General features: G+C 39.0%; 1 protein-coding gene across 1 annotated transcript; it reads right to left on the bottom strand.

The window, feature by feature from the left end:
• Window positions 1-1,441: 1,441 nt before the first annotated feature.
• On the bottom strand, window positions 1,442-15,880 carry bace2 (beta-secretase 2). The gene is made up of 9 exons (XM_079481534.1): window positions 15,329-15,880; window positions 7,669-7,757; window positions 7,379-7,595; window positions 6,802-6,933; window positions 4,423-4,557; window positions 4,037-4,138; window positions 3,583-3,732; window positions 3,244-3,412; window positions 1,442-2,051 (listed from the first exon to the last, which is right to left on the bottom strand). Exons 1-9 carry the CDS (start codon window positions 15,602-15,604, stop codon window positions 1,810-1,812), a joined length of 1,512 nt encoding a protein of 503 aa, XP_079337660.1. The 5' UTR covers window positions 15,605-15,880; the 3' UTR covers window positions 1,442-1,809.
• Between the last annotated feature and the right edge of the window lie 7,015 nt (window positions 15,881-22,895).

Genomic DNA, 22,895 nt, shown 5'->3' with positions numbered 1-22,895 from the left:
TCACATACGTTATCATCCTTAATTCTTTATTAACTTACAAAGGTTTGGATACAAACGATTTTTTAAATATCTTTTAAGCTTTTGATTGATTTGTAAAGCTGTTTTAAAGCCGTTTATATTTTCAAAAGTTTTATACAAACACAATGTTTAATACACAAAACTTATGAAAGCGTAAAGTACGTCACGATAAACAATGTAACGGCTCTGTATTCATTTCCTATAATAATGTGAAGAAATTCAAGCAACTAATGTAAACGCAAATATGATCATTTTCATGTCAATGGACACAGAATAAAAGAAATGCATTAGTGACATTTAAATATAACTTAAGCAGTGTTAGGACACGTGCGTATCGTTATACGCAAACAACATATCAAAACAACTGGCATTTATTTTTAAGCACACTTCTCAAACAAAAGAGTTTCACAAAATTGATGTTTAAAATGATAAAACAATTGGTACGCAATTGTTAACAATTAAGTCCGGAAAGTATTAGGACACCTAAAGTTACTAAACATGTCCAAAGTTAATATGATGAACTATAGCAGTGGTTCAGTGGCGTGTGGCTGACTTCTGGCAAAATGCTTAAATATAAGCGAGCAAAGTCAGTTTCCAGCAGGACCGGGTCTGGGGGGCTTTGAACCTCCAATTGTTCTCGGACCCCTACAAAAATATTCAACAACGATCAAATGACTAAGTAATTTACTAAATTACTAAATAAATTACTAAATGCTCATACTTGTGCTTTCAATTAAATATGGATCCGTCGATTTAATCGGAGAAAAGATTTAAAATGATGCATGCAAGCACCTATATATCTGCCCAGCTGGAATATGTAATTGCCTCCCAGTCAAACCAGCCTAGTACTGGGCCTTGCATCCAGGCATAAATGTTTTATTTCCATGTTTTATTTATACAGAATACATTTTTGGTATCTGTTATGTGTTACTGTTCTTTATCACCATCCTTAAAAACTATAAAACAACAAAACATTATTCTGCTATCTAGTGAAATCATAAATCCTAGGACTAGTTCACCAATAATGACATTTGTATCATCATCCTTATGCCGTTTCACGCTACCGTGATTTTATTCAAGTTTATCAAAAGCAATTGAGAAATGATCATCAAGACGTTGTTTGCAGGCATTTTTTAATGTTAAATATATTATGTATATTCTTATCGAATTGGCCAGAGCAGATATTTATAGGTAAATTTAGTGTTTCACAGATAAGAAGATCATACAACTCTCTGGAATGATAAGGTCAATCATGACAAAATATCATTTTGGGGAAATGTTTCTATATAGATGTGTTTGCTTTAGAGGAGTAGTTCATTTGACTTTCTATAGTAGGAATAGTAATGACTATGGAAAGTGAATGGGGGCAAACTTGAACTAGAAGTGACCATTGTAAAAGGGACCTGAGAGACCAAACCTTCAGTCGACTTTCAGTAGTTTTATTAACAGAATCATATTTGAGACACTCAAGCGGTGCAGAATAAAGAAACATATCAGAATGCAGTCTGCCTGTGCCCTGTACTCTAGTTCAACACCAGATTGATATTCATACTTTCTTAACAAATATACATTCAACTAAAAACGTAAAAGGTATAATCCTGATTTGATCTTCATTCTTTAGTTTTGTATGAAGTCTAAAACGTTTAAATGGTACAGAAAATGTGTCCACAGACGTCCAAATCCCGGCATATCCCACAAAACAGGTGCACGTGATCTAGAGATCTCATCCAGGGTTCAGCGCAATATATTCACCCCTGTTTCTTGTCCTGTGGACTCTTTGGAGCCCTGACGTCATTTGATGCGATGGCGCACCAGTGACGACTCATCCGTGATCTCGCCGTCTCTGTGCCGTCGACAGGGTAGTATTAGCAGAATGAGGAGTATGATCAGCACCAGGGCACATACGGCCATCAGAGCGTACGCGATCAGCCACATCACAGGCTCTCTGAGAAACACGCCGGCCGTACAGTCTGACTCTACACCCTCGGTTAGGAAAGGCCCAGCGATCTCCGCCAGCGGTACACCGCCGTTTTCTGATGGAATGAGGGGAGACAAATGTTCATTGTATATTGAATGTTCAAATACTTTTCGTTGTTTATGATAGGTGTCGGTGGGCCGGGAGAGATGGGGAAACCTTTCCAATTTGATAAATTCATCAATTAAAAATTGTCCCGTTTACTTGGTTGACACAACGTGATGAAATTTGATGGGTTAACCCATCCCCTCCAGCTCTGTTTCTGAATGATCTTTTTCAGATTTTTCTGTAGTGGGAAATACAGAGGGAAATAGCTTCTGGAATAGGAACAAAATGTTGGGAAGCGTTGATTTTGTCCTTCACGAATTTATTGGATCTTTGGAGATTGGAAGCCTGGCCAATGGACAGTCAATGTAATCTCACATTCATGCCAAGACATGCACGTAAAACATTATTAAAAGCTGTAACATAAAAAACGAAAATGGGTCATTCTCACGAAACCCCCGAAACATCACAGCAGTAAAGATTTAGGTTGTAAAACAGGATTTGGTAACACAAAACTGATCATAATAAACATTATTGTGTTCTTTACTCTGCACAAAGCATTATTTTGACATAAGAATGAATTACGTATTTAATTGCTTTTCTGTTGAAATTATCATTATGGTAATGCATCCTGATTTGGTGAATCAGTGTGGCAATTTCAAATTATAATATTCTGAAAAAATGTTTAACATTTTAAAAGTTTAACTAGATGTTCTCCAATGAAAGAAACTGCCTATGCGCACTTTTGTGACCTCAACTGAACTTCCGATACACAATTGCAAACAATAGAGCGCCTGTAGATTATTTCTGATAACAATCAAAAGCAACACAGAAGAATCGTTTCTTGGCTAAACTTGTCTCTCCAATATTTTGAATTTAGACTGCGATACCAAGCTCAACCACTAGATGTCAATGTACCGTACGCTTTCTTTAAATGCGACCAAACTACATGACGCATTCAACAAATCGTTTATTTAACACAATTATTATACAAGAAAAATATTATTACAAATTAATATTAACATAAATAATTTAAAATATTAAAGGTTATATTATTAGACACCAGCCAAACACAAACCGGAAGAAGACTGGGGGTCAGGTGCACTCAATAGTTTTGCTTTAAGAAAATAGTGTTTGACATATAGAAACCAAGATTCCGTGAGAATCACCCAAATATGAATCCATAGACCCTTAAATCCACCTACCTGCACAGGTGCTAACAGCGAAGCCCACCCTCTTTTTGTCACGGTCAAAGATGACATAGAAGCCCTCCATCACTGTAGCTCCAATGACTAATCCGTTGGCTGAAGGGGAGATTCCAAAACGAAAACAGTCCAACGTCCCGTCAATATCTGTGACAGGCTGCACATACAGCTGCAGGGGAAAACATTGGTTTTTATTTTGAGGAACATGTTTTTAATATCTAAAACAAGATAATAATTCTGTATTTTTAATAAAGCTTAATTTAAGGGATGACCTTTCCTTTAGGACTCTTAATGCGGACATTATGAGCTTATATCTATTCTCTGTCGTCTGGTGCTGACCTGTGGGAGAATGGAGATGCGAAAAGACTCGCTGGCGTTTGTTGCTCTGAGATAGATTGAGATTTTAGGAAAAAGCCTCCATGGTGATTCTCCTCTCACCCAACATGCCAACTTGGTTCCGCCAAAGAATCCAGCAGAGAAGCCTTGAATCTAGAAAAGAGGACAGAGATTGAAACAAGCATGACTGGATTCTGTCTACCATCATTTACTTCAATGATCATGGATCATTTACTATCAATAAACATGACAATAACAACACCACAAATCAAACTATATACTGTATTTTGATGGATTTTAAAGATGAGGTGTGTGGGGGTGATTATCTCAGGATAAAACATTTTAACAGCAGTTTACAGAAACTACCATTGCAGCTCCTGTGAGAATACTATCCATGCAATTTGTGTGCGAACATTTCTACTACCACACAGATAATGTGCTGTTGTGAAGGTCATACCAATGATGTATCCATAATGGCCTCCACGACTGCGTTAAACACATTTCCAGGCAGTCGAAGGAGAGTCGTCCCACTATCCACTATGGCTTTATCGGAGTTGTACTTAAAAGAACATGAAAGACAATCGTCAAGGCCTCCGTCTAACAGCATTCATAAACATCATTACGGCGGAGATAAGAACGTCATATTTGAATACTATAGTACTGGCAGCCTTCAGAGGTACAAATCCAGCACATCCTTGAAGCCACTCCAAGCACAAGATTTAACAGATCTTATCTCTTTCTGCAAAGGATGTGCTAGATCGGAATTGCCTTTATTTTGCAGTACATGTACAGTAGCCTAGAGTTCATATGAGGATAAGTTTAAATTTGGTTTGCCTCCAATACCTCTTTGCAGTCTAGATTTAAATTTTGGTCTCCAACTTCAAGCTTCAAAACTTCCACTTGGTAGTACCACTCTTCTGGGATTGGGGTGTACCAAACAGAACCCCGGTACAAGGTTGGCTCAACCCCTCCCATGATCTGCAACACAGCACAAAAGACACTTCTTAAAAGAACTTTCATTTCGATACAGAAACAACATTCAGGGCTCATTTTTAGAGTTTTGTTAAGACATTTTAAGACCTCAGCGCCACTTCAAGTTTTAAGCGGTTACATTGGCGACACTTTAACTTACATTTACTATATACTGATATAGAGATAGCACAACTTAGTTTGTTGACAACTCCTTATTAATGCAACATGGGAAAGAAGAGTGACTGACCCACTATTCGGCAAACTTTAGCATTTAACTAAGACCTTGTCCTGGCTTGATCTAATTTGGGAAACCGGTCCAGCAGTTTAAAACAGAAAATTAGTTGAAATTAAGTTTATGCGGTAGAGTCATTAGTTTAAATGTCAAAAGATATTTGCGGCAGTAGGTGTTGTAGCAAAGAGACACTAGACAATTGGAAACCAATCAACGAAAATGTTTCGTTTTAACCGTTTTAAAGCACTACTATGAAAACACCCCAAAAAGTAGAAAGGCAGTAACATCTCCAGAAACATCTTGGGTTTCAAGTTTAGTTTATTATGCTTCTGCATTTTCGTAGATTGGTTTACAATTGTCTAGTTTCTTTTTTGCTACAACAGTTGTATACATACTGCCGGAAATAGATTTACACAATTGACGCTGAACCGGATATGCCCCCAAGCGTTCCTAAAAAAGGCCTTTTGTCGCTTCCCTACCGCAACCTACCCAACACATTTGTTTTTCAACGAGGCCACAATTTATCTAACAAGTGAAGCACGTCAGATCTGATGCTCTGATTTTTGCAAACAGCATCCAACTAAGAGGTATGTCAAATATTTCAAAAAGGGATGTTCAGTATTGGGCACGGGACACACCCATCCCCGCCGTGCTGTCCATCTGCTCCTCTCGGCGGGGCACAGGGTCATCCCCTCGTCCAGCAGTCATGTATTACCAACAGAATGCAACAGCAGTAGGGGGCTCTCTTTAGCTTAATGAGCTCCTCACTAACAAGACCCGAGGTGCAAGACTCAGACCGGCACTGTGCTATTATGTGTCTCGAGTAGTTGAGATGAATAATCTCATCTGTCCTTGAGAGCTTTTAACTGATCTGATTTATGAGAGCGGGAAGCCTGACTGATACTGACTACTTCAGCGCCAACTCTTATTGATGTTTTTCTTGGTTCTGTTCACACCTGGCCGGTATGATTCGATCACAGGTGCTCAGATGAGGCAGTTTGCCACTCGTCCCTTGCATTAGCATGTATCTTTTATTGATGGAGAGGTATATGAATTCAGAACATTGGATATCACACAGATTCATATACCTTCATTGCGGATACGGAATAAGCATTCTTTCAAATATCTTTCTCTGTGTTTATCAGAACAGATTTGGAGACTCGGAGGCCAGTAAATGATGACTCATTTTTGGGTGAAGTATCACTTTAAGACTGGTTTTGTGGTCCAGGGTCACTTTTGTCTTTTGAAAAGCTGTGACTACTGAGCAAGAAATGTTTCCAGTAATGATATTGAACTATTTATACTTTTAAACATTATACATATTATAGTATAGTATATATAAGAATCCCTTTAAGTAGCACAGGAATATTTGTGGCAATTGCCAACAGAACTTTGTATGGGTCAAACTCTTTTATGCCAAGAATCATAAGGATATTAAGTCAAGATCATGATCCATGAGGATATCTTATAAATTTCCCACCATAAATATTAAAAACTTTATTTTTGTGAGAGGATGCCCAGGAGCGTACTTACTCTTTCGGATAATGTAAAAATCTCAATTTCGAAAAATTGACCCTTAAAGTCACGTGAAATGAAAAATTACAATGCTTATTTATTCATGTCATATTGCAGCGTGGATCATTTTCTTTAAAAAAAATCGTGTGGCCTCATAATCTTCACTTAAAATCTGAAAATGCACTTCCGTTCTGTAGTGACTAGCCATGATGTATGTTAGACAGTTTGGGCGGAGCCTCTGTTAACTCCTCCCCTTCAACTGTCTGCTGCCGTTTTTATACATCCAATCAGATCGCAGAGAAAGACGAAAGCTACGAGCACTGTTTTCTCATTCAAAATTCCATTTCACTCGGAAATGCGTCAAAATACGGAAGTAAAATCGATCACAACTTCTTGTTCACGGGGACTTTAAGGCTAGTTTTGTTGTACAGGGTCAAATGAATATATTTAGGATCAAGATGCAAGATTGTAAATCAATGCAAGACTACGGGTTGAATACATACCAGGCTTCCGCCCGCTGGGTCGTCTGTAGTGCTGGCAGACACTCCTGCTCCACACATCTGGAGAGAGAAGACATCTGGAATGCCCGTCTGCCGCACAACAGAATTGAAGAAGGGCTCTACTGAGGGATCGGGCTGAGAGAAGACAAATATAAACGCCATCTAATATGAATCTGAGTTTAAACAGAAACCTGTGAGCTTTGAACTTATCAACTTGTTTAACAATGTAGACCTTACAAACAAACCTTTCAACAGCCTTTTTTGCGGTACTAGTGTCCAAAAGTGAAGTTGATGCACTTCTTATTTTTATGTTAAAAAAGTAATTAAATAGATTAAACGCATCGGACACAATTATTATGGTACAGCCCACTATCAAAAACTAATTCATTACACCCTTGAATTATTTTTGAACACATATACACCCATCATTTCAAGGATCCTTATCACTTTCCACACTGAAAAAGTATGAGTCAAACCCGGATAGCCACTGATGTTTGAGGACATGAGCCACACCTAAGCCAAACATTTACACTTTCCTTTACTAAAAAACGTTCAAACTGAAACGCTTCACGTCACTTACTCGAGCCAGAAGAGGATACGCAAGGCCCAAAATTCCCTGCCAGTTGATCCCAGGCAGGAAGAAGCCTTCGGAGACGAGGATGGCAGCTATGTTGATGATGATGGTGCCACCGGGTCCTTGAGGAATGGTGAGGTGGTCATCTCCAAGTTCACCTTCCCATTCCCCCTGCGTGTATTTAACCGCAACGGCCCTCCCAGCGCTTTGATATGTACTGGAACTGAAGAAAACTTGAAACAGTGACATTGGTTCATCACTAATGCACATCATATTACTCGATGACGTGATCTTACAGCGATCTGTTGAAGTAGTGTGTTATGTAGGGATGTGCTGCTGCAGCTACAGCGAAGTTGCTGCTTCCAGTATCGACCAGGACGTTCAGCTGTAAAGATAAAATAGAAATCAATGAAAGTTACTTGAATTATTATTACCTTATTATTAGTAAGTAAGTAGGTAAGTTACATTTATTTACATAGCACCTTTCACAGATAGGGAGGAGTCACAAAGTGCTTTACAATAAAATAAAAGGGAATAATTTATGAATAATTCATCATATAAATGAATTCAGATGAACTATAATTGAAGTATGTGAGAAATGCACAAGTTGTGCCATATTTTCTTTATTTTGAAAAAATTAACTGGCCAAATTTTGTCTGAAAATGTTTTGGTTTTAGGATAAATTAATATGAAGATTCAACTTCAAACCTGTACTGAATAGCAGCAAATGAGAACTATTTTATGTAGAGCTAGACAGGCCCTGCCACCATTTGCATTTCTTTAGTAGACAGAAAGTCTCCATGTGGGTTTTGAACAATTTATAGGTCGAAGACTCTTTGCCAAATGTATAAATGTAAATACATGATCATTTATTAATTTTAGGATTTTATGGTATTGAAGTATTAATTCAACTTTTCTGTGCAAGATAAATAATACAAAGATGCCACGTGCAGACAACATCGTAAAGACATCAATCATTTGAAATGTCATCTTGATGCCAATGTAAACCTGACTTTCTTTCATTTGCAAAAGAAGATTTTTTAAAGAATGCAGACCCCTTTTTACACTCTTAAAAAATGGTGCTTTATAATGTTTTTTGATGCCATTGAATAACGTTTTGGTTTGATTTTGGACCTTTAACGTCTGAAAAACTTTTCTGTTTCAAAAAATTGTTTGTGGCGAAAAAGGCTCTTAAGATTATACAAAAGTAAGAAAGAGACCTTTGACTGAAAGGTTCTTCTATGGCATTGCTGCATGTGACCTTTGTTTTTACGAGTGTATTGTGTGGATGCAAAACCACTTGTACGAAATATCTTCTTTTGTCTTCCACAGGAGAAAGAGTCGTATTCACGGAGGAGCTCATTCACGGAGGAGCTCCGGGAGCATAAAAGGACGAGCGACAGGAGTGTATGGCGAGAGACGACCAGGCCTGGACTTTATGTCGTGTTTTATTATGTTTGTGTGAATTTTAAGTTCGTTTTATTGTTTGTTTATTTAATTAAAAGCTTGTTTTACATAACATCCCTTTATGGATCTTTGTAACATCCTTAATCAAAAATACCTCTGTATTATTATAACTACACAACTTTTCAACTGGACAAAATACATTTAATTAAACCAATATATAGAACATTTTTTGTCATATATATTAGACATGAATATCAAACATTGAATTACATGATTTAATTATATTTCTTTCTGCTCATACCTTAGAAACGGTATCACAGTCCATTTTAGTGGTTTTGAAACCTTAACTCTGTTAAACCTCGGTATACCGTATTCAGGCCATGCCTAGTGACGTGTATCCTTTATTGTTGAGCCATGTGTAAATAATCACACAATTTTGGTTTAAATACATGTGCAGTAGCCTATGTGCGTTCTATAGTTTATTAATGTGTCCTGTATTGCCTAACATCTATATCCCAGGCACAGCGGAGCTCTCTCCACACATATGTTTCTGACTGGCAGGCGAGTGTGAGCCGACCGCGGCGGTTGGAATAATGTTGTCGGAGCGCTGGTTCAACGAGGCAGAACTAATGAGATAACAGAGCCGTGCCATCTCACCCAGTTGCCAAAGAGGCCATTATGAGCATTCCTCATAGTTAACTGCATCATAATATACATTACACACAGATCTGCTCCGCCGCATTCATCCTAACAGCTTCATTTAAAATCAGTTAAACCCACAAACACATTTAATACTCGGTTTAAATTAAACACCACGCGAATCTTCAGATGTTACCAAGTAATGACTCGGATTGAGGTGGGAGAGAAAACCAGAAAGACATTGTTTTCAATGCAATACTGCCCTGTGAAACACATTCTACAATAATAAATATCTCTATGTGTTTAATTTAAGGATTGCTATCCATGTGTCATAAAAACATTCACTTTACATAAAATAAGAAAAGTAATTTATGAAGTTATGAAAAGTTATGAAAAAAATGCATTAAATATGGAGCACCGCATTGTGGGTATAGTACCCATCCCAGTGTGCTCTCTGTCCAATTCCGTTTTTGAAGTTCTGTAGGTCAGCTGGTTATGTATGCAAAAATGTACATAGCATACTTCGTATACTTTTAAAGGAGTATGGCATACTGAACATGGGAATTATGTCTTTGCTTATTTAGCAGAGGCCTGGATGTAATTCAAGAGGCTTAAGTATAGTTCCCTTATAACACGTACGCGAGGGACAGGGTACAGAAGGCGTGACAATATGTCGCAATACGCATGCGTCAATACCTGTTTGTACAAGTCGGAAGCAGAATACTTTGCAAGGCTGTGCGTTCGGCTGTATGCTCGCGAACATTTTAAAAATAAGTATTCCACAGGCTTTATTGTGTTTGTAACTAGAGACCTTTCTGGAAAAGCAGAACTAGATCATGCTTTTATATTATTGGGCAGATTTCCGCATTCCTTGCAGGCTTCAGCGTAAGAAAATACTGAAGGAATAATGTTCTGGAAACACCGAACACACATCCTGCCACATCTCAAATGTCACAAAAACAGCCTTCTTCTTCCTTAGAAATGTTGCCAAATTACCAAATATTCTGTGTGTTGCTGACGCGGAGAAGCTTATTCATGCATTTATGACCTCAAGACTTGACTACTGTAATACACTACTTAGTGTTTGTCCTGCATCATCAATAAACAAACTACAGTTAGTTCAGAAAATACCATCACATAACCCCAATGTTATCAACCCTTCACTGGCTTCACATTAAGTATCGTATTGACTTTAAAGTTCTTTTAATCACTTATAAAGCCTTGAAGGGTTTAGCCCCTACCTACCTAACAGAGCTTCTATCACACTACAACCCATCACGCTCTCTAAGATCTCAAAACTCAGGACTTTTGATAATACCTAGAATAACTAAATCCACCAAAGGGGGTCGAGCTTTCTCATACGTAGCACCTAAACTCTGGAATAACCTTCCTGATATTATTCCAGGATCAGACACACTCGCCCAATTTAGATCTAGATTAAAGACGCATCTTTACAACCAAGCATTCACTTAAAGCAGAATATGCTAAATAAACCACCGGGAGACTGCTGACGTTAGATATTATTTACTAGAATAATCTTGCTTGTTGTATAAACACCATGTAATGTGTTTTACCTATTTTGTGTTTTAAGGTTTCTCCCCTGTAAAGCTGCTTTGGAACACTGCACATTGTGAAAAGCGCTACTGTATATGAATCAAATTGAATTTAATCTTAAACACATGTTCACACAAGGCAATGTACCAATCGGAGAAATGTCATACAACTAGGTTTAGAACAACATGAATGTTAATATTTGGCTGAATATAACCAAATATAACCTAGTTACTCAGCCACAGAATGATATTTCAGAGACATTACACACCCCGGTACATTTCAGTTTACCACCCAAGGTTTGAAAAATCCTCACAAATCTTTCAGGCAATATGCCGGCCACCTTTGTGGAGGGTACATAAAGGGAACACCTCGCTCCCATGACTCCTCTCACGCTGAAGCGGCTCTAAGCGGTGGCTTAGCTAATTGGCAGACGCTCGCTGGCAGTCACTGGGAACGCATCTGCTACCTGTTTGTACCAATTAGCAGATGTGAGCCACTCCAGTCCGTCGCCTCGGCACATGCGACAGATTTCACATTTAGTGGCTCATTTAGAAAGAGCGCCTCAATTAACATGAGTACCCTTAATTACATATTCACAACGCGGTTTACCGTAGTCATTTATTTACGGTGAGACGATAGAAGGGAAATTATATTCTATGGCATTGCACATTCCACAACAAACATCTTAAAGGGAGACTGAAAAAAATTTTTTATTTTTAAAATAGTTGTTTCAGACATGTGTACATTTCTTTGTTGGGTTGAACACAAAGAGAGATGTTTTGGAATAATGTGAGCAACCAACTGTTCTGAAGCACCATCGACTGCCATTGTAGGATTTCTTTGTAATTTTTTGGTTCTATTGAACACAAAAGAAGATATTTTGAGAAATGTAGGAAAACAAACAGTTCTGGGGGACTTTTGACAACCATTCAACGTTTTCTACTACAGCAGTCAACGTAGTGCTTCAGAACGGTTGGTTGCTAACATTACTCCAAGATATCTCTCTTTGGGTTCAACCAAACAAAGAAATGTATACATGTTTGAAACAGCTAGAGAGTGAGTAATTCATGACAGACTTTTCATTTTTGGGTGAAGTATCCCTTTAAGAGAGATTTTCAGAAGTATCTGCTTGAACTGGTTCAAATCATATCGTATACAGTATAGTGGGGAGAGCAATGCAAGTATTTTTATTGAGCAATGGGATGTATGTACCCAAGCCGTGGCAGACTGTACATTTTCCCACCACTTACCAAATAAATACACATCAAAATGAAATATTAACATGAGATAACTTCAATCTCCCGTGTGAAGAATAATACATGAAATTAAGAGATAATTGAAACAACTACAGAATGTACGACAGTAATTGGGCCAAAGGTTAAATATGCATCAACACATTACCCAAAAATGAACACTCTCAACTTTAAACTTACCCTACAAACGTGTTCCAGATCAGACATACCCCGAGTAAGCAAGGTTTGGGTTCAGGGTTTAGCTGACGGTAAATTAACGCCGCTTCTGGAATACATTGTATTAGTGGATCCTGAATTCAAAGGCCTGTAAGCCATACCGTGCTGTTGTTACTTTATCTAAAATGGAGTTAAGTTGCTCAACTTGATACTGTCTCCCCGAGTCTTGATCGACATCCTGTAGTGAATGCAATTTACAACCAAATACAGTCATCAATCCTATTCCTATTAAACCGTAGTCAATGATGTCCCAGAAATCTCAGTTGCTAACATTCTTCCAAATATCCTGCTTTGTGTTCAACCAATCAAAGAAATGTATGCAGGTTTTGAACGACTTGAGGGCGAGTAATTCATGACAGAATTTTACTTTTTGGGTGAACTATCCCTTTAAATATAAAGATGCTTTATGATGCCATGGTATAACCATTTTTGGAAAAATGGTTAGACGAAGAACGCCAAAGAACTATCAGAAAGAAATGGTTCCAGTGAATGGTTCTTCTATGCCATCATTGTAGGAAAACCTTTTGTAGCACATTAATTTAAAATGTAGTTGTCGTTTAACAAAAGAGAACCAACAAGATAGTATACGTCACGACACTGGAATTTAGCACTCACTTTGTTCTGATTACAATTTCACTCTATACTGTAAGCTTAAAGGGGCCATTAGGTGCTAATACGTGTTTTTCTGTGTCTTTGGCGTGTTATAAGTTGCCCATGCATGTATTAGACATGTAAAATTGCAAAAATGAAAGTGTCGGAACATGAGAAGCATTCTGTCTAAAGGCGAATGCTCACCCAGACCTGCCTGAAACGCCTCGTGTAGCCACACCCATACAAATCTACATCAGTTTGTGGTATGATTTGACTAAGACCGCCCAAAAGTAAGGTGGGCGTACCTGTCAGTACAATTGAAGAGGAACCTGATGTTCCAATTATTGTAAGAGGCGAGCCATTATTCGACCAATCACTACGACTGGTTAACTGGCCAATCATAGCGCTTTTCAGAGCGATGATCAGGGCGTGTCAGAGAGGCGGAGCAAAGAGGAGATACAAACAGTCACGGTATGTGGAAAATACAGCGTTTTTAACCTTAACTCGTGTTTACACATTGCATTTCGTCTAAAACAAACGATAATAATTGTTTTAGCTGTGTCATATGAGCCTTTTCAAAGAATAAAAGTAAGTGAACATAACTATATAATTTCTGACAACATAAATGAATCTTGATTTCGCTTTTCATATGCAATTTTTCAAATGTACATATCTACCATCTACACATCTAACAGATGTTATCCATGTTATCCCTTTGGGTTTTAACACTGGTAAGACAAATTGACCACAACGCCTTTACACCCGTCTCCTTTGGGCCTTAATCTGAGTCAGCTGCTCTCATCAAGAGGCCCGATGTCATGTGAACCCATGTGAGCTGCCTCTTACATATTCTCAGCAAAGAGATCAAGAGCTCTTTGGTCTCCGTCCTCTGCCCGAGGCATTTTCGTAGAGCCTTTCACATCACATGCTGTCTGAACTTTTAATGCCAGGAACGCTGCTCTGAGATCAGCCTAACCCATCCTTTGTTGCACGAGGTGATAACTGTGAAGCACAGCAACAGCTGATCTAAAATCAGTGGTTCGACAAAGAACGAAAAGGGCAAACCTTATGAAAACACATTAGTATGTCAAATGTAATTCAAAACATAAAATGTCATTGCATGAAATAACTAAATATTAAACAAAGTGACGTCTGCAGGAAGGTATACGTTTATGTCTCAGACCTGACTGTACATGTTTGGGTTTTTTCAATTTTAATCGGTGTAGAAAGTAAGTTCAAGGACATCCGGGAAAAATACACTAATGATTAACAACCATTAAAAATATTAGTGTACAATTTAAACAGTACATTTGATTTCAAATACGTTTGTTGCTTGAAATAAGTGTTTCATTTATTTAAACTAAGGATGCACGATAAATTACCGGCCGATAAATGTTTATTTTTAATGTTATATTAATTAAATTTAGGCTGATATATTATAGCCGATAAATCATAAATCATTTTCGCCAGGTTCATGCTGCTCGCAGTTAAAATACGGTACAGTACTGTCTTTCTGTCGTGATCATTCACTTACCGCTACTGGCAAAACACTGTTGATGTAGGTACAGTATGATAGGAACTAAACCATATTTTTTCGGTTAAAATTTTTCTGGGTTGCTCGGGAAGAACATCTAGCATTTGTTTGCTGAATAAAACATATTCCAGAAGAGTTTGAAGGTTAAATAATGTTCAACTAGTGTAAAGTAGACTTGGTACGTGATATTCAGGGGGAAAAAGAGAACTGCAGTGAATGTGCATCGCTTATTGCTCCCTGAACTCTCTGTAAGTCGCTTTGGATAAAAGCGTCTGCTAAATGACTAAATGTAAATAAATGTTTTCATATAAAAGCAGATGTGCACTTTTGACTTTTGTATAAGAATCACGAACTGTTATATTTAAATCTAGATACTGTATATCGGCCATTATATTGGTCATCGGCTTCCAATTTTAAAGAACCATCGGTTATCGGCAAAATGTACACACCGGTCCGTCCCTTATTTTTACAATAATAAAACAATTTCATAAATGAATCACAGTCCAATTCTAAAGCCACTTTTTATATCAATGCACATAAGGAGACTAGAGAGATGTTAAATAAACTGTTCAAAGGTGCTTTATACAAATAAAACAAGCTCATTGGTTCAAACTCTTCATTTGTAGACCGAAGTTCACCCTATTTAAATACAATGATACATTATGAAAAAAGGAAAAGACAAAAGGAAGTGTAACATTTCTAACAATGTTGCATGTGTAAATGAAAGCTCTCCCAAGTTTTGACATTGAGGAAATGACATACCGTCTGCCCAGGAGTTCCTACGACCATCTCAATATAATATCCCCTACCAGAGTCTCCCTGTAAATTGTTGATCATGTCCAGAAAGTTGACAGCACCGGCGGCATCGGACGCCAGAGAGAGTCCTCTGTCAGCTCCGACATCATTCTGTGTCAAAGGCCTGAGGTCCAACTGCACCGACGCGTTAAACTTCACCGCAAATATCTTAAGAGGTATTTTAAACACCGAATGCGACGTCCAGAAAGAGAGACACAGCAGCAGAAGCCCAAAGAGACGCATGTCGCCAAACTTCCCGTTGTTTTATTAAACAACCCTCACAGAGCCGAAGTGTGCCATGGACCATCCCAGATGAGATCCATACCGGGAATTAGTTCATCACAGGGTCTGTATGTGACCAGCAGAAATAAGAAAGTGTGTGTGTGTGAGTGTGTGTGTGTGTGTGTGTGTGTCGGGATAGAAAGCTTCCTGAAAGAAGTTTAACACGGATGTGACGAGTTTATTCATCCCGACGCTGCGAGAGAGCCAGAGGCGCGCGACTGCAAACAAACTCTTGGTGTAAGTTACTACTCGGACTTTCTACTTCAGTTGTGGGGAAAAGACAATAAAAACAGGATTTGTGGGAAACACGGGCGTTAGACGAGGTGAAGACACCCGGGATGTTGTCTAGCAGCTCACTTTGTTTAAAACGTCCTAATGCTGTTTGGTACATTGATGAAGACCTTTAAAGCAAACTTACATTGGACATTTTTGTCAGATTATGTTTTTAAAGGCTTGCTCGAGTATGACAAAAACATAATCGGGATTATTTCGAGAACTAAGACGTTTACTCAAACAGCGTATTTGCTTTCAAACTAAATGTAAAGAAATAGCACTGCTGAACCACTGTAGAGGAAAGCTGTGCGCCACAAGATAAGAGAGGATAAACGCGGCACTATAATCGTTTTACATCGATTATTCTGTTTTTTTATCGGTTGAAGGCCAAAATTGACGATTACGATTAATTTTCGATTAATTGCACAGCTCTGCGAACCCATAATCTCAAAATGTAAAGTCTTTTGCTTGCTTTTATTTTTCGAAGTGAGTACTCTGTTCATTTTAATCATATTTGATCATAAAGTGATTTCTTTTTTAGAAAGCTCTGCGCTCCAAAGTTTATTGCCTACCGTCCAAAACCTTTTTGGGTCCATGTTCGGGTGTATAAGTAGATAATATGTAAATAGGGTTTAATATGAATATTCATGTCTTGATGATGGTTTTGCAGTACCACAGATAGTCAGAAGGGGGCGCGGTTCACCACTGGAGTCCATCAACTGTCTTCTAACAAGCGGTGCAGTAAATGAGGGAGATTATCTGAGTCAACAGCCTCACAGTCCAAATCGCCTTTGCTGGAACATTGTTTCCTAATCTCCCCCCAAACGCGATTGGAAGAACTTGAGGGGCAAGACAGCGGAGCAGTCAGAGCTGAACACACTGTTCTCCTTAGACTTTAGGACAACACCCATTTTAGACAGAACCACCGCTTTTGTTAACCCATCATGTTCAAACATGTTTATGGTTAGCATTATGTCCAAGTGTTTGTCATACATAAATCATGCGTGATGAAACTAAACACAATACATAATAGCTACAATCTATAGTAAAAATGAACAAGGAATATTCAAACGAATAAGATTAAAACACATTCAGGAAGGAACCAATTGCAACCTGAAACAGTTTGTGATGATCAGTAATTACAGCGTCTCATCCGACATGCGATATTAACAGTCTGTGGTCTTGAATGTGTCCATCCAGAAAGCAGTGTTGTGTGACGCCGACCCCAGGCCTGGACCTCCATGCCATAATCTCCACACCCCTCACAGGCCAAATTACTCGAGCATCTTTAAGTCCATAATTCTTGTCTTAGACGCCGTGCATCTGTCGGTATCTTTTACAGTGGTGATACAGGATATTGTGTAATTACAGACAGGGAAGTGGAGCTGGACAATCTGGGATTAAAGTGGGAGTTGTGTGTAGGACTACTATTATAGGACTAAAAAATGTGCCAGTAGATTTGTTTCAAATAAACTTGTATAGCTCCATACTGGATGGCAACAATTGCTTCATTTGTTTAAATGTTTGTCAAACATATTTAGGGAGATTTTTAGACCTGTGGACTGTTTGAGACTGTTTGCTTCCAAACAGGGATTTATGCTGCACTCGAGACATCTCGGATTTCAGATAATTCCCACCTCAAACCCAAAAATAAACGTCTGAAACGTCAGACATCCGACCTCTAAATTCAGGGCAAATAGATCGACCCCGACTGGCCAAGATTCTCGCAAGTGAAAGTATTTCAGGGCACAAAATAATCTGAAATCCTCTGTAAATTTTATTAATAAATTCAAGTAATAAATATCATCTTGGCTCTCTGAAATGTGCCATGACGGGTGATTGACTGGAACGCATTAAGCTCTGAGGTAGGACATTTAAACTGGAACGCCACGTCTGGCTTCCTCTCGAACGTGGCATTAATTGTTAAATTTTCTTCTTGGTTGAAAATGGACGTATTTTGCGTTTAAATGTAATCTTAACTCAGGATTGAATACCAAAACCCACAACCAATCAAGCCAGATATACACCCAATAGGGTTCAGCTCAGCTTTGAGTCCGTTGCAGCACATTAAAGGTCCGTACAACGGCGTGCATCGCTACACATTACGTACTCCGTCTGATGACCCGCTCAGCTGGCAGGGTTAAGCTCACCCTCCCTGTACCTGCCAGCTTGCTCTCTTAAGGGGCATCGCCTGCTTGCCATCTCTGAGGTATCACCCTCGCCCGCCATCTGCGCCCCGACAGACGCTCGTACGCCACACTGCGCCGCAGATGTTCCCAGGACAGCGGGAGGTCGAACGGTGAAGTCTTGCTGCCACCCTCGCTGCCTTCCGGTGCCCCCCGGGGCCGTAGTCATCCTGCACTAGGCATCACAAACACCTTCTGTGATATGACTGCGAGGTGCGTTTATCGCAGGCCCATTAGAGAGGAAGTAGAGGACATTGAGGAGAAATGTTGGCGTAGGCTGGGACAGCCATTAAGTGTTAAAACCGCATAGAGATGACGTTAGCAAGCTATGTTCACATCACTGGTGAATGTGGCCCACGTTTTTGTGACACTGTGTACGGCTAATGTTTTTGGATGGGACGTTCTCATGTCTGTCACATTTCCATATGTATACATTTAGGCAATATTTAAATCAGTTTAATGTGACTTGAGCATTGATGTGATGCTTAATTGTGCCCCATACAGTAACAACGCCGTTATCTTTCTCCATTGACCATGTATTTGTGATATTTTGCAAACAACATATTTATTGTTACATAATGCCTTTTTTTTAGATAGACTGGGTATGTTCTTGTGGTCCTTTAAGCCAATAAACGTCCCGTCCGTCCTGGCTCTGTTAGTGCACCCATCCACTTTGTCCAAATGAGTTTGCATGCCATGACTCCTTAGCATGCCTTTATTAAAATTTTGCCCTGTCCTCACCCTCATAATGAAACCATGTGCTATATGACAACGTCATCTAGCGCACATCAGTTTTACAAGCATTGACCACACAAAGTATTTTGTTTACATGCCAGGGCAGAACGTTTTAAGCATATTGGGCGGATTTGGAACAAATCCTGTTCAGACCAATGTCTGATTCTGGTTTAATTGAAACCGTCATATGTGGATAATGGCATTTGGGTGTACCCTGGATGTATCGACGTATAGGTGTACCCTGTCTGTGCCCTTAGATGCTGAAATATGCTGTAACTGTTCTGCAACCCTTCAGAGGATATGCGGGTTCAGAAATGGGATGGATTTGATCAGAAAACAGAAGTGGCCACTCTGGCATTTAGTGGGATGTAGTCCTAGATTCAATCAGTTTACTGCTGGATCTATGGGTAATGCCACATGTTGGTGTTGATTTGCAGTTCCAGCAGCATTAAATGGCCATAATTTGGTTATTTAGATAACTTACAACATTAATGGTACTTGGAAAGTAGGGTTTTTTATGTTTTCTGGAAAAGGGATGCAAAGGATGAACTTGATTCTTAGATGTTGCGGGTGTGGATGCTAGTGCATTGTGAATGCTGAGGTGTTTTCTGGTGTGTTGCTATGTGGTTGCTAGGGGTTTTTTATTGGTAGGTGATTCTAGGGTTAATAAAACCCTTTTCTGTATGATGTTCTGTGATGTATTCATGGCTTAGTTGTAGACAATTTTCATCTAGGAATCCAATTATAACATTAACTTCCTAAAGTATTAAAATGGTTCTACATTGTAGAAAAAGTCAACATCAACACCAGCTATAGTATTAATTGTAAAAATAATTTAGGTTTCTGTAATTTAGCAAATTGAGCAAACTTTTTGACACGTTTTGGACAAAACTTGAGTATGAAAGTGAATTAAATGGCACCTACAAAGAATAAACATAATGTTAACAAACGTCATCCTTATAATTATTGCTTTAACTGTTATCATCTAGGTTATTTTTGTATTGTCTCATCATACACTTTTCAATTCGTTTTTCCCTAACTGAATCACACAACCAAAAGCTTCCCAAATATTAGCCTGCAGCGCATTTTGCAAGTTACGTGCTGAGTAATGCACAGAGGTTCAATACCAAGGGTTCGTTCTAATGTTCATTCTACATACATAACACATAACGGCCAACAGTGAGGGCCGCCTGTAGAAACACAGATAAATATCCATCAATGTCCCCTATAGCCACTGTCCTCACTTTCTCTTTCGAGACGATCATGTTGCAGAGAAATTGGGACGATGCTGCAACACACGCAGGAGAATTGCATTGTGGCCTCAGTGTGGTGGATGATGGGAAAAAGTGTCAGGTGTTATTGAACGCTGGTGTCTGAAACCCCCTCCCCCCAACCCCCTCGGAGGCAGAATGGATTCTGCTGAAATTATCACTGTCAAGGCCAATCCAATAAAGGTACAGCCTCTCCTACAAGCCGTCTCCCTTTTTTGACATTTTGCTTTCTCTCTCTTATAGATACACGTGTGTGTGTGTGTGTGTGTGTGTGTGTGTTAAATTTAAACCTTGTGATCTGCTTCCCTCCTACCCGGTGTGCGTTGTGAGACAGTGTTCTGGTTCAGATAACAACGCTGTAATGAAACAAGGAAGCTCCCAGGCAAAGCGCGCATGCACGCGCGCAATAGCAATGCTGTAGTGGGGAATACGAAAATGCATAGTGTGCTTTGCCCTTGGCTGCGTGCGAGTGATTGTGCATGGAGAACGGGGAATAGAGAACCGAGGAAGGAAAATAGGGGGGACTTCATACATTTTTATGACCGCACAAGATAAGGTCAGTTGTGTGCCATCGTTACTAGGCAACACTGCAACCCGCTATTGGATTGAGTTGTGAAGCTGAGCAGTCAAATTCGCCAGCGTTATTAGACTCATGTTTTTCTTTTTCACAGTTCCTAAGGAGAATGACGCACCTGCGGGTCTTACATTTTAATTGTCAACACAAATGGACCAAAAAGATGACTGCGCGCTATCACTTGCATCAGTATCGTAATGCGAAACGATGGCTGTGCAATAATACCATTTCATGTTTTCGTTGATTCTTTGCTGTTTTTGGTTGCATTTTGGTAGCTACAGAAATCAATTTGAATCGAATCGCACATCATTTGTTTTTGGACTATGAGCACAGCCGTGAGAGCACAGGTAACCACAGCCACGTGCATCATAAATTATATCAAGTCAAATTGGTTTTAGACGCATATTTTTATCGTTTTGTTCCACTAATTCCCAGACAGTCTGTCTGGACACAAGATAAGTGGAGAGAGAGATACACAAAGCATCTTAGTTATGTATACTTAATATCACTGAATGCCGCTTGTCCATTAGATGACTGGCTATTAAATGTGATTTCGGAGACGGAGTGTCCACATTTGTGCACATTTCCTAAATGTAATCCTTTAAAATATCTGTTTACGTAAAAGTAGAACTGTATGTTTCAAAATGATTTTTGCCAGAACTCAGTTATCACCCCTCACCGTTGCTAAAATGTGCTCTGCGCTAAAAAGGAAAAGCACCCAGCACGATTCTGGTCTCGTCGCCCCACCCTGCCTTCTTACCACTCCCTCACCATTTTCCTCGCTCTCCTCCCCTCATTCTAGCTCTCTCAGTGCCCTAGTTTAGTACTTCAAGGTTGGCCACATATATTCTACTCCATGCCTTACGGCCAGCCAATGGCAGACGAGCAGCGGTTGCAGTGAAAGGGTGGGGCTATCATGTCATAAAGCAGCGCTGCATGGTCAGCGGGAGATGTGTGTGTGTTGTGTGGACGGGGTTCGGTGCCTTTTTAGTGTGGTGGGTCGCATCAGGAAAGAACCTGAAAAGCAAGTGTGGGAAGAGCAGATATTATGAAAATTGTCCGGCTACTATGATTTATATACAAGAATACTGTGAGATGATGGAAGTCATACTAAAACAATAATGTTCTCGTCCGAACTGCATTATTGGAGTAGATTCTGGCAATACAATTATTAATTAGCTGAATTGAATTGACTCCTTTCATTCTCATCTGTAAATGTCACTTTTTATTTAAAGGGAACGCTCACCAAAGAACGAGATTGTAACCCTTCTTCTTTAAACACAAAAGTATATATTTAAGAACGTTGGTTGCCGAACAACATTGGCCCCCATTGATGTGTTTATGAGGGTAAACTATGACTTTAATGAACAGTGTCTCATTTTTAATGTTAAAATACTGGGCATTTTTTGACGGCTCATGTACTGCCTATCAACAACACTAATAACCATACATTGTCAGAAAAAATGGTCCAAATATGTAAAAAAATGGGACGGTATCCCTTAAAAAGCTTCTTATTTGTACTACCATTTAGGCACAAACATGCAAACAGTTTGTACCAATAATAACTGTACCACTGAGTTACCACAGTAATTTGCACTCTTTAGGTGCAAAAGTATACTTTTTGAAAGGGTACTGCTCCATTCACAGATTGGATACCATTCTTTGACCGGTTTCTGACATTGTATAGTAAAATATGGAAAACCATTCTACCGATATACCATATTTGCCTTACATTCTTCATCGAAAAATATATATATATTTAAATACAAGCTGAAGATATCAATACATATTGTGTAATGTATAATTATAAGCCTATATGGGCTACAATTTACGGTTCCGTTTGGCGCCCCTAGTTGCACACTACACCTTTACCTGAAAAAAGTGATTTTAGATAATCTAATAAAATATCTCTATTATGAAAGGACAGAGTGTTGAAGAGACCTTTCTCAATTAGGTGATCTTATCATGAGACTTTGAGCTGACTTTCTACTCAATAATGTCCTGTCAGCCCCAGTCAATTGGACTCAAAGGTCATCTCTGTCCTATAACCACAAACTCTGCTCGACCTAAACAAATGTTTCTTCCCCCCACCCCAAATACCTGCAATGATCTGTTCTGCTGTTATTTCTTATATTTAGTTTTGTTCTTTTGAATCTTCAGCAGAGAGCAAGGTTACCAAGGACCTCTAAACTTAACATTTATGGGTGTTGTGT

This window comes from Barbatula barbatula, assembly GCF_947034865.1.
Source record: "Barbatula barbatula genome assembly, chromosome: 19".
Lineage (NCBI taxonomy): Eukaryota > Metazoa > Chordata > Actinopteri > Cypriniformes > Nemacheilidae > Barbatula > Barbatula barbatula.
This window is presented reverse-complemented; position numbering and strand designations above follow the sequence as displayed.